Source organism: Nanorana parkeri, unplaced genomic scaffold (assembly GCF_000935625.1).
Source record: "Nanorana parkeri isolate BGI_ZX_2015 unplaced genomic scaffold, ASM93562v1 scaffold1985, whole genome shotgun sequence".
NCBI lineage: Eukaryota > Metazoa > Chordata > Amphibia > Anura > Dicroglossidae > Nanorana > Nanorana parkeri.
Genome location: NW_017308253.1, coordinates 231,085 through 243,960, shown reverse-complemented (window position 1 = coordinate 243,960; position 12,876 = coordinate 231,085). Strand labels below are relative to the sequence as shown.

The 12,876-nt window shown below is 42.0% G+C and overlaps 1 protein-coding gene across 1 annotated transcript; it reads right to left on the bottom strand.

Annotated features, from left to right (window-relative positions):
- Window positions 1-9,727: 9,727 nt before the first annotated feature.
- Window positions 9,728-10,624, bottom strand: LOC108800309 (olfactory receptor 2T2-like). The gene has a single exon (XM_018572285.1). The coding sequence runs from the start codon at window positions 10,622-10,624 to the stop codon at window positions 9,728-9,730; it is 897 nt and encodes a 298-aa protein (XP_018427787.1).
- Window positions 10,625-12,876: the final 2,252 nt, after the last annotated feature.

The window sequence follows — 12,876 nt, the reverse complement described above, 5'->3', positions numbered from 1 at the left end:
CCCTGCTGACTCCGCTTCAAGCCTTCATTTGCATGACCAATTTTGAAGGTGTTGGTTTGGGCGGGTTGTTCAAACTGTTGTGTATAAAAGTGTGTGTGTGCATTCAATAAAGCAGATCCCTGTTAGAACTTACATACAGCCTGCCTGGTGTTTGTTCTGAGCTGGATTGGAACGGCACATAGCTGTAGTTCCAATCCCGGATTATCGGACGATCGAAGGATCAGACGTTGCGTTCAATAAAGCAGATCCCTGTTAGAACTTACATACAGCCTGCCTGGTGTTTGTTCTGAGCTGTATTGGAACGGCACATAGCTGTAGTTCCAATCCCGGATTATCGGACGATCGAAGGATCAGACGTTGCGGTCTGACCTCTGATCCATTAGTAGCAGAGGAGTGCCGGGAGAGTGGAACCGAGCGAGCAAGGGGCTCGTTACAGTACCCTCTTTGGGGATCTGTCTAATTATCGAGTGAACCTACAGAAAAGTGAGATATTGGATGTCTCACTGCCATGCTCTGACAGCGCATCTTTGCGTGGATCTTTTCCATTCGCATGGAAAATGGACCATATTAAGTATTTGGGGGTCTATATTTCCACTGACTTATCACACCTTTACACACTTAACTATGCCCCTCTCTTAAAAAATGTGGAAGAGATGCTTCATTCTTGGAGGAACCTTCACCATACGTGGTTTGGCAGGATAGCCCTGTTCAAGGTGAATCTACTGCCTCTATGCCTCTACTTATTTCAGACTATCCCTTTATTCCTCCCCCACGTATTTTTTCGTAGGCTGAAGTAGGCCCTATTGCGCTATATTTGGAGGGGGAAAAAAATCTAGACTTCGATATGATATCCTGATCAGGAGGAGGGAGAGCAGAGGTCTCGCTCTTCCTGATCTGGAGCTCTATTATAAAGCCTCTCAGCTATCACATATTTTAGATTGGTTCAACACACAAGACCCCAGCCTTTGGTCTGGGCCTGAGAGTGACCTTACCTTACACCCCTTAACAACACTCCTCTGGCTTCCGTTTTCCCTTCTTCCAAGCTTTTCTACTCCTCCTTTTTTTTTTACCAGCGGTGTTGAGAGTTTGGAAATCACTTAGGGCGGCCTGTGAGCTCTCTACGCCTTATGGGCCCCTGACACCTGTAATGGGTAATCCATCCTTCCCTTCGGGATGCGGTGTCCACAACTTTTTAAGAGGGCATTCCTCTAACCCCTCATGCATCAACGAATGCCTTGGAAATGGGGAGTTGTTGTCTCTTTCTCAAATATTAGGCACTGAGAATCCTTCCCCTAGATTCTGGTATTTGTTCTTAAAACTAAGGCATTTTGTCCTGTTCTTAACTAGAGAAAATCAACTCTACCGCTCATTGACGGCTTTTGAACGAATATGCACTTCCGAACACCCCCCCACGCATCTGGTCTCTCTTCTGTATAGCCTTTTGCTCTCTTCTGATCGCCGGCACTCTCTGTTCTATTTTTCAGCCTGGGAAAAGGAGCTAACTGTGACTAATTTAGATGCTGATCGAGCCAAATGTTTATGCCTTACCCACTCACTATGCATGGCCTCTTCGGTACAGGAGCATCATGCAGGGCCACGAGGCTCGCAAACAATAGGCATCAGCTCGGGTCACTCTCAATCGGGAGGCCTCCTCGAGTGGGATCCCTGCTTGCGATTTTTCTGTCATGTGCGGGTAAGACCCGTTCGTCGCTTTAAGCCGCCTCGAGGCCCGTCGCTGCACGGAGCTCTAGGAAGAAGTGTCCATGCAGCGCGCCAGCAAGCCACGCCCCTCACAGGAGCATCATTTTAAGCTTCTGCCCCACTGGTACCATTCCCCGGTCAGGCTCCATCAACTCAACTCTGCAAATTCTGACCTCTGCTGGAGATGCCAGACTGCTGTTGGCACTATGACGCATGTGTGGTTGGGATGCCCATTGATTGAGCCACTTTGTCAAGCGGTCCTGCATGTTTACTCTAAAGTGGCAGCCGTAAATCGTATCCTGACCCTCTAGGTGGCCCTCCTATCTATTCTACCCGGCTCCATCTCTAGCATAAAAAAATCCGCTTTTTTATTAATGCTACAAGAGCTTTGATTCATAGATAATGATACTCGACAACCATCCCCTCAATTCAGGAATGGTCTGCGGAGATGTGTTCACTGATGAGGTCAGAAGAGCTGATAGCTCAACGTTCTGATCGCCACACCATCTTCATGGCACGATGGAGACCATGGCTGTTGTTTCTTGACTCGGAGGAATACAGGGCCCTGACATGAGCTTATATATAACATATTGCCTTACAGCTTACCAGTATGGATTGCACCTTTGGAAGATTGGAAATGTTACTTTAGCTTGGTTGATCCCCCATCTCTCCCACCTCTTCTGCCTTTTCTTTCTGTCTGCTCTTCCTTTCCTTTTCTGTACAGCTACTTTTCACCTTGTTTCTTTGTCATTCTTTGTCATGGCTTTGTTTCTTTGTCATGGCTTTCTCTAGGCTCTTCTCTTTTCTTTTTCTTCCCCTACTACTTCCTCCCCTACCACTCCTTCTTCCTTACCCTCTTTCTTAGGATCTTTCTGACTGCAAGACCTTTGTTTCGGGCTATAGCACTGCTCTCTACTACTAGTCTGTGATGCAGTCCCTGGGAGGGAAATGTCATTATGAGTTATGTTCTATGTGCTACCATATACACCTTCATTCCAGACAGTATCGTCGGGATCCGTCCCAGCTGCGGCGTCTCTGTACAACATCAACACTGACATTTGCAAAGAAAAAGCCCTTAAGAACCCTTCAGAGTCTGGTATACATTTTTGGGGGACCTTTGGGGGGTCCCCATGCGGTTTTTACCAATAAAAAAATGAAGCCAGACGCAAAAAGTAATTTATCATCAATTTAAATGATGTGTTTCATTTTTGTTAAAGGAGAACTTTGAGGTGAGTGAAAACCACACATCCTCATAGTTCAAGCCGACGTGTGACAATGAAACTGTCACAGGTCAGCTCAATAGATCGGGAAGTGAGCGAACACATACCATTGCTCGCTCACTTCTTGATCATGTCCCTGCAGAGAGCCGTGACTGTCAGTCACCTCTCCCCGCAGGGGTCACCCCCCTCCCCACTCCGACCCTTCAGCGCTGACTGGCAGAACGGACGGGGCAAAGCCAGCTGTCAATCATGCAGCTGGGTGGATCTCGACAGTAATGTCGGGATCTGTCCCGGCTGCATCAGTATAACCGTGAGCTGTAGCTCGCGGTAACAGGAGGATGCTAGTTTGTGTCCTCCCGTTACCCTTAGGAGAACTATGGGGAAAAGCCCTGACCCCATAGTTTGCCTTTAATTATGACCCGAAGGCCTGATAATTTGCTGAATTGTTTAAGCAGGGCAGTCAGGTTGGGTAGAGAGATAAGGGGTTTGGTAAGAATCAGGATAATAGCATCAGTAAATAAGCTGAAGGATCTTCATTGAATTGCTGTGATAGATGATAGATGTGCAATGTGGGTTTTTGTTTTGTTTTTAATAAAAGACTTGTCAAAAAGAGTGTGTCTTTATTTACATGTGGTGGAGTGGCTGGCATCTAGGGGCATCCATTATACTAAAGGGGGCTTCTAGATTCTGATTAGTCCCCGCTTGCAGACACCCATGACCACTAGGCCAGGGTTGTGAGAAAGAGGTCCTTGTCCTGATCAAAATGAGGTGGGTCACCCCTGATAAGGTACCACCCCCCGTGTTGAGGGCATGTGTCCTGGTATGGTTAAGGAATGGGGGGCACATGCTCATTTCCACCCGTTTCCTTGCCTGCCAGGCTGCTGCTCGGATAAGGGTGATAATAATACATTTTTGGGGGACCCTACATCAACTTTTTTGTATTTTTGTGTGGGGTCCACCTTAAAATCTTAAGGTCTGGTATGAACTTTGGGGGGACTCCACATCATCAGGAGAGAGGTCTGGTATAGATGAAGGAAATCTCCAGCCACTTTGTTTACAAACAGGATTGTCATGCTGTCATTTGCGAGCACTTTAAAAGGCATTTTTGATTCTTTGTAATTTCAGTTTTGCTGTAGCATGTTGTATACATTTTACAGATGAACCCATTCACGGGCAGGTTCAGGGCTTGTTATCTAACCACCTCCTGTCCATGGCCATTCCTGAACAGCCAGACAGGAGCCTTATAGGAGTGGGAGGGCGCCTTAAGATGTCCTGCCCCTCCCCCGCTTGTGTGCGGTGCTCAGCGCACACACAAGTGGGGAACCTGTTAGAAATGTAAACAGGCTTGCGATGGCTATTTACCTACAAGCGGTCCGGTGTCTGTAAAGAGGCCCGATCGCTTGTATGCGGCATCTTTCTGTGCGCCCACTCCTTACCTCTCCTCACCGCTGCCGTCCCCGCGATCCCGGGCATCCGATTCGAAACCGGCAGTGTGGGTCCATCTGGCTCTGTGCACGAACAATGGAGGGAGATCAGTACACAATTTTCCTCTGCTCTCCTCCCTGGACTCTGAATGCAGGAAGTGATGTATATTACATCACTTCCGCATTCCTCTGTCACTCTCCGATACAGAAACTGGAGAGAAGCTGATGAAGCAGATCTCTGCTTCATCAGCTTCTCCGTGGGTCCCTAGGTGACATTTTAAAAAAATAAAGAAGCTTAAAAAAATAGTCACAAATTAAAAAAATTTACAATAACACAATTTATTTTTTTAAAGTCCCTTGCCGCTCTCTTGTCCTTGACGTGTTGTTTTACAGTTTTATTAAACCATATTGGTTTAGTTTTTGACATGCAAATATGCGTCGGGTGCGCCTATGTGCAAAAACGATGATTGAGCCCATTATGCCACACATGTTACATATCGCCACGGACGTCGGGGTGAGAGCAATAATTTTAGGGTCATCAATCACTGATAACACTAAACTGATGATCGGTAAAAGCATTAAAAGCATTGCCTATAGCCGATTTTGGGTGTGATCGTTTTCTGTGATTTTGGGCGCCCACACAATTTTAAGGCTTGACATGTTTGATGTCTATTTACCCGACATTACCCAGTCTTTTATATTTTACCCAAAAAATTGGGGTGATAAGAATTTTTTCATAACATTTCATAGGGAAACCTTTTTTTCCCAAAAATTTAAGGTACTTTTTTGTTATATAGTAAAAAAATTACCCCCCCCCAGTGGTGATTAAATACCACCAAAAGAAAGCTCTATCTGTCCCTAAAAATTTATGAAATTTGTTTCAGTACAGCGTTGCATGACGGAATAAATTTCAGTCAAAGTACCGCAGCGCTGAATACTGAAAAATGGCCGGGCCAGGAAGGGAGTGTAACACCCGGGTCAGCAAGTGGTTAAAGGAATTATGCATATTTAATGTTGCACATAAAGCACTGCTCCTAGCCATAACATTTGTTCTTGCTTTGGTACATGTCCTCCAGGGTACTGCCCAGTCACCCATACACTTGTCTAGAAACCTAGAAAATGGGCAGTAATAATTTATTCGGCCGAAGCTACGGCCAGATCCTTCGGCAGCTTCGTGAATAGACCCCATAGTTTCCCTTGACTTGAATGGGGTTTGGACTTGGTACCTGAACTTAAGTAAAATTTGCTGTATCCACTCCAAACCGAACCCAGGTACATTCAGCTCATTACTAATCTTAATGTTCAGAGGAATCCTTGATTTTGGTCATGACAAATTGGTGACAAGCAATCATACTCAGACAATCACAGTAGGCTAGATGGCACGCCTCCCGGACTAAAATGTTGAGGTAACTCATTCCTTGGCAGTCTGGATTTGCAGTACATCATGAGAAAAAGGGAGCCAATGAAGAACATGGCCTCGAACTGGTAAGTTATTGCCCCTGCATGTGGCAGAGATATCAAGGATCAAAAACAACTATCTGGAAAAAACAGTATGTGCAGGTATATTGTGACCCACAGGTCAAATTGCTTCTGGTGGACCAGGTGTGGTTTTCATCTCACAGAGTCTGAATCTGACCTTGGTGAGGCTGGCAAGGTGTGTCATCTGGCTGTGCGGACTCCTGAAAATAATATAGACATGGTTGTGATTCAAGATTTAAAGGATGTTTGTGGTGGGCTGGAAAAATTACATGATATGGAGTTCTGCATGTGAGAAAGGCAGCAGTTGTCTAGGTCTTTCTGGATGTTAGAAAGAGTGGTACCCTTTATACTGATATACTAATTAGTAAAGCAAGTTCAGCAGAAATCTGGCCTGGAAACGCATGTTGTCTTTACTGCATGCTTCGTGCAGGATGTTCTCTTTGCTCTGGTAGTGTAGAAATTTGGAGATTATGTACTTGTGTGGGCCATCTGTGATGCAGCAAGTTAGTTCACAGTATATCCCTTTAAACATCTGCCTTTTCACTGGGATAGATAGGGTGAGCTCCTGAATGAAAGCATTTATGGTAAATTGGAGGTCCTCAAGAGATTTGGTGATACCTCAAATTTAGAGGTTGGATTGTTTGAATCTATTTTCCGGGTCCTGCAATTTGGAATATAAAGTCACAGTCTCATCCCTAGAACATGTAGATCTTTGTCATGGGCCTCAATTGTAAATGCAGCAGCATCCTTCTGAGTTTCTAAGTTGGCAGACAGTTGGCTTAGCTCACATATATCCCAGTTCTTAGTGAACTTGTATGTGACCCATTTAGATGTAGCATGCAGAGCTGTATGCAGCATACAATCAATCCTTTGCCGGAGATCTCAATGTGTTAAAGATTCTCTTTTAGGCAAGGGAAGGCCAGCTGCTCTTTCCCCATTTTCATCACTATGCAGTGGCAGGCCGCACAGGAGACAGAGGTATCTGAGTTCACCATGCACACGCTAAGACCTCTGTGATGGGTCTGCTTTGCTTGAGTTGAGGCATAGTGCGGTCAAAGGGCACGTGTAGCAAATGGTGGCAGTGGTGTGGGAACACATTTCAGAATCTGGTCAAAGATGTAGCCTTCAAGGATTGTACTAATGTTATTTTATATTTTACTTTTTTCGCTTTTTTTTTTCTTGTGATGTGAAAATAAAATGTAAAATACTGAGATTACTATGGAACAGGTTCAGCAGAGTTGGAAGGACCTTCTGTAACTCTTAGGAGCCATTTTAAGCCAATTGTACCTGTGAAAACCCTTAACAATCATCTCAGTTTTACATTTGGCCAAAATGGATTAAATGCTGTTGAGATTTGACTGATTTTCACTGAAATTTTAAGGAAATAAAAACTCTTAATGTAACTCTTACCCAGTACTCAGCCTCACTAACAATACAGTTGCCTTGAAGACTAATTTTTTAGGTTTGATCAAGACTTAGCTAGTCATTAGACATATGTGAATCGACGTTTCGACGTTTCGTTCCGAAATGAAATTTGTACAAATATCGGCAAATTCAGACATTTGCATGCATCAATGCCCTCAACATGGGGAGGGTGCTTTGTCAGCACCTTGTACCCATGTCGATGAGGACAAGGACCTCTTCCCCACAACCCTGGCCCGGTGGTTTTTAAGGTCTGTGGGCAGGGGGCTTATAGGGATCTGCGTGCCCCACTACACCGGTTTGTAAAGTCTTTTAATTGAAAAAAAAACACAACAGAGGTTCTTGACAAGTCCATCAATATAACTCAAATGTCAATCACATCGTCCAGCGATGTAGATCCACGTCAATCATGGTGGACTATGGCCACTGACTCGGCAAAAGAAAAAATACCCAATGACCGCCGATACTGCTGATCCTGACGAACTCTCACTGCAAAATATCATCCGAATGTCAACAAAGGGGTGGAGCGAGTTGCAATCTCACAGACTTGTTCCGCCCCTTTGTTAACATTCTGAGACAGTTATTTGCCTCTTTGTTGAAATTTAGGAGCAGTTCTGCTCGTCCTTTTTTATTATTTCTGTGGTCAAAACGTAAAAAGAAAAAGTAAACATGTCACCTTTTTTAATGTCTCTTTTTTCCAAAAAATTTTTGGTTGTAAATGGACCGACTGGGTACCTCTGTCAGAAATCAGCTTCCTCTCCGCTGCAACCTCAATTCCAGTGTCCTCAGCCCAAACCTGCCTAATTATTGGACAAAACCAATATATTAGGACAGACAACTAAACTCCTCAAACATCAGACAACACTAATGCTGAAGAGTAAACCAAGAACTGACTTTATTGAAAACCAACACAGTATATATACAGTTCTGGAAGTCTAAAAACATAACGCAATCAAACATGAACAGAATGGAAGTAGACCATCCCCTCCCCGATGCCTTGATGAATGAATAGGGAGAGAGAAGACACATGTGATGGGATTACCTGCTGAGTGTCTATCACATGGCAATCTACTCATTTACTCCTAAAGTCAGCTATCTTAGTCCCATCATTAACACAATGAAACAAAGGGACAAATAAACTGTAACAAGTTCAATGGGAGTCTTAGCCCAGAATTAACCCCCTTCAGTGCTGCTAGATTCACAGCCTGTACTTTTAATGGGCACAGGGGAGTTAAACATTATTCCAGGGGAAAGATGCAGCAAATAAACTTAACACATAAATCAGGGTTATTAGTTCCAAGGGGTACACGTACATAGCAATCCTCAGGGTTCCAGGAACAGTCCCTCAAGTCTTAGTTCCATGTAACCCCAAAAGGTCTGAGGATGGGTCTCCAGATTGCTAGGTCCATAGTCAGTAGGAAGGAGGCTAGCCCCCAGGCTCCTCCAGCAGCCCCAGTGACGGTTCAGTCCGTCACAGTAAATATCATTTAACGCATCCAAAATGAATGAAAAGGATGGATTCGGATGAATCCAAATACTGAAACGAATTGACTTTGGGACCCGAATAACGAAAAACGAAATAACAAAAAACTGAGACTGCCTAGACTTATTCAATATTATGAACCCCACGTAGAGAAACTAAACACCTTTGTCATCGACAGGTTGTGTGTTGTATAAAAAAAATGCCCTTTTTGACCATGCTCATGCATGGAATTCAAACTGACACACGTCTCAGCTTAAAACAATGCCCAGTTTAATATTCCAGCGATTACCACAATACTGACTGCCCATGTACCTAGACCTAACCTACCAAAACGACCTTCAAAAATGGCCTGTTAGCTCTAGCTTGAGACTGGTATGTGCTTACAGCTTAAAAACTAATTTTACAGGATACAAAATATTGTTTAATTTCTGTAGAAAAGAAAAAGGTGACAAAGTGGACAAAATGGCTGAAGTAGAAGAAAAACTAAAGTAGAAGAAAAATAATTTCATCTATATACATTCTTTTACAACTTGCCTTCCAGTTTCTTCCAACGCTTCTGCGGAGAGACACAAAGGGGTTGATTTACTAACCTTATAAACACGCCACGAACAAGTATACACCTCTGGTGTGTGTTCCCTCCCAGCATGATCTATTGGTGGAATCTAGACACCCAGTAGGTGTGTTGTGCAAAGCCCTGCATGCATTGCAAGGTGATGTTGTGTAAATTAGCTCTACATTGTGTTGCTTGCGTTGATGAATGCAGGAATGTAAATGCATGAGCTAACCATTTTTGTCTAAACTGTGAAGCAGCATTATATATGCATCATGTGCATGATTTTTCCATATATGGCATTAGTGGAAATATGCTTTTAGAGACTTTTTGGTTGATAAATACGTTTTGCTGTGTAAAAATCACACACACCTAGTGTGTGCGTGTGTTTAGGTTAGTAAATCACCCCCAAAGAGTCCACATTATATCTGAAGTACATCAGTATCAATTAGAACAGGTTCATCATTTTTTTCATGGCTAATAAAACATCTTTGTTTCTCAAACTGTAAACTAAAGGGTTTAGCATGGGGACTACAGCAACATACAGCAAAGACAGCGACTTGTCCTGTTCCTCAGTCTGCTCAGACTCTGGGTTCATATACTGAATCAGGGATGCTCCAAAGAACAGGATTACAATGCCAATGTGTGAGGAGCAGCTGGAGAAGGTCTTCAGCCTTCCTGCTGCTGAGCGAATCTTACGGATAGTCAATATAATATGTGTGTACGAAGTTAATATAAGTATAAAAGGGATGCAACCAAAAAGAACAATTTCAACAAATATTATTGTCTTTATAGGTGTTGTATCAACTGTTGTCAACTTTAACATGGCCCTCACATCACAAAAGAAATGGTTGATGGCTTTATGATAGCAGTACTTTAACTGTGACATCAAAAAACAGTGCATTACCGAATTTAGGGAACTGGTAACCCAACAAGCCGAAGCCATCAGGGAACATTTCTGAAAGTTCATAATGACAGAATATTGAAGGGGACAGCATATGGCTACATAACGATCATAAGCCATAGATGTGAGAAAGAAAAATGCTGTTTCTGTGCAGACAATGAACATAAATATTTGTGCCAAGCAGCCTAAAAAAGAAATATTGTGATCTCCTGTTAACATAATAGACATTAGCTTTGGGAAGATGGCAGATACATGCACAACATCCTGAACTGATAGATTGAAAAGGAAAAAGTACATGGGAGTGTGAAGATGGGGCGCCATCCATATAAGAACAATGATTAGCAAGTTTCCACATATCGTCATTAAAAACAACAGCAACACTCCAACAAAGAAGATGTATTCATAGTTAGGAAAGGCTGAAATGTAGAATCCATGCTTCATTGTGGTATTTAGGAAACAGGCATTCATACTGATGAAATAAAATACATTTGTAAAAAAGTTAAATTATGAAAATACAAATTAGATTTAAATGTTTTTTTATTAAAAAAACTTTTTATGAATTATAACAAAAACATTTCTATGATTTCTTTTAAATATGGGGAGATTTACAGAAGTAAAAACATCACATGTCTTTCAATCTTTCAGCTGGATCATTGGATTATTTTTAAAGTTGACCCCCAGGCAAACAGCTAAATACACAAATGAAATACATGCACCGATACCAGTTCAGATACCAGTGCCGATACTTGGCATACCTTTGATGGGCAAAAAAAAAGGATCACATCATCCTATAAAAATATGATATCTTGGGCCTTTCCATAAAAAAGAATGCTTGTGTCTTTGGCTTGATACATTTTATTTGCTAACATGATTTGTTACACCAACAAAGCATTTCGTAGTATCATGAGGCTACTTCCTCGGTCAAGGTGTGTCACAATTCTTTTCAATAAGTGATTCCACATCACTATCGCTATTTTCTAGCTGCTCAAAAACCGCTTTTGACCTCAGCGGACGCTTGTTTGATGCCATGGACGCTGTCAAGTTTTCCAGGCAAATATAATAGTAAAAGTGCAGGAAGAACACTGGTACTATCTATAGGAACAAAGCTGAGCTGAAAAAATTCGTTACAGTATCGAAAAAGTAACGAAATAGCACTGTCTTCTCTATAATACAATGTATTAGAATATGTATGTGGTGTTTCACTTTTGAATTTCGCGCCGGATCCGCCTCCTTACGACGCTGACGTTAGCGTACGCTGGAGACGGATGCCGGCATTGTGCGAAGGAGACGCCGAGATGCCGCGGGGATCGAGGGACAAGGTTAGTGTGATTTCAGGGTATTCCCGAGTGTGGCTCGGGGTTACCGCTCCTAGCTAGGAAATTTAACCCCGAGCCACACTCGGGAATACCACCAGGGAGGTTAAAAAAACATACATACAAAATCAAAGTTTCAAATAAATTACCTGTTCTGTTTCTGTAAATGTTCTGAATAGTCAGAAATGACCCTCAAAATCCTAATGCCCATAATTATATATATAAAAAAAAAACTTCTAGATTTATAGCAACTTAAACATTGTCTGATTTACTAATGGATTTGAGAATCTGCTCTCAAAAATGGTGTGAAAATTGACTTCCATTCCATTTCACTTTGTGATCAAGTGCAGATGCTTTTAACATGACTTGATAATGCATCCTTTCTATAATTTCTAGCATACAAAGGCATTTGTAGCACCATTAAGCACCTCTGCTGTCTATTTGGTGGTTTAACTTTTCCACTCAAAGCACTGTGCCAGCACCAAATCACCCAGAGGTGGAAGGTCCTGAATTTCCCCGGCATAGCATGGTGACCCAATGTAGAGTGATTGCTACTGAAACTGCTAATCAATCATCCAAATAATATGAAGTTAATTCTTTCAACCTATTTTAATAAATATATTTACATTTGATCCATGTTAATGCAGGAAATATTTTAATACAGGAGATTCAAGCTCAAAAAAAATAGTATTGCTATTATAACATCAGTAGATTTGTAACAGGCAACACATTTTTAATTGAATTTACATTTAAAATGCCTAAATGCGCTGAAAAGTATTGGTTTGTGGACAGAATATTAGTTTTATAAATGAATCTCAAAACAATATCTGTAAGCAATGAATCAAAGTGACTTAACTTGCTGTATTTTACTTGAATATATTTCACTGGTCATCTCACTAGTTCTCTCAATTCTGAATTGAGAAAGCTAGTGGGATGACCAGCATAACGTCTTACAGCAAAGTTACAGCAAAAATACAGCAAAGTCCAGTTGCTTTGATTTTTTTTTTTACAGATATACCTTGACCTGGATGAAAGAGAACCTTCACAAAATCCCAATACAAGGATACAGTCAGGTTATTTTTGTCCTTCTGATTTATTCAGCTGTAAAGAAATAAAATACTTACTTGATTTTAACACAAAATATGGTTGAAAAAATGTTGCACAAACTGTTAATTTAATGTATATGAAGAATTAGAACTACAGACCAGAAGAAAGAAGATTTAATTTAGCTCGCAGTTTTTGTAGTTTTGGATAGAAATTGGAAGGCGCACAGTAGAAGTGAATGGCTGAGTCTGGGGGGCAATTCAATGATAGCTAATATACAGAAAGGAAGCGGTACTTGTAGGTCTTCCAAGTGAATTAGTAAAAAAAAGCTTTTAA

What these genes read in the sequence shown, in the direction of transcription:
- LOC108800309 (XM_018572285.1), bottom strand. Translation starts at nt 10,624, where the DNA reads ATGAAGCATGGATTCTACATTTCAGCCTTTCCTAACTATGAATACATC.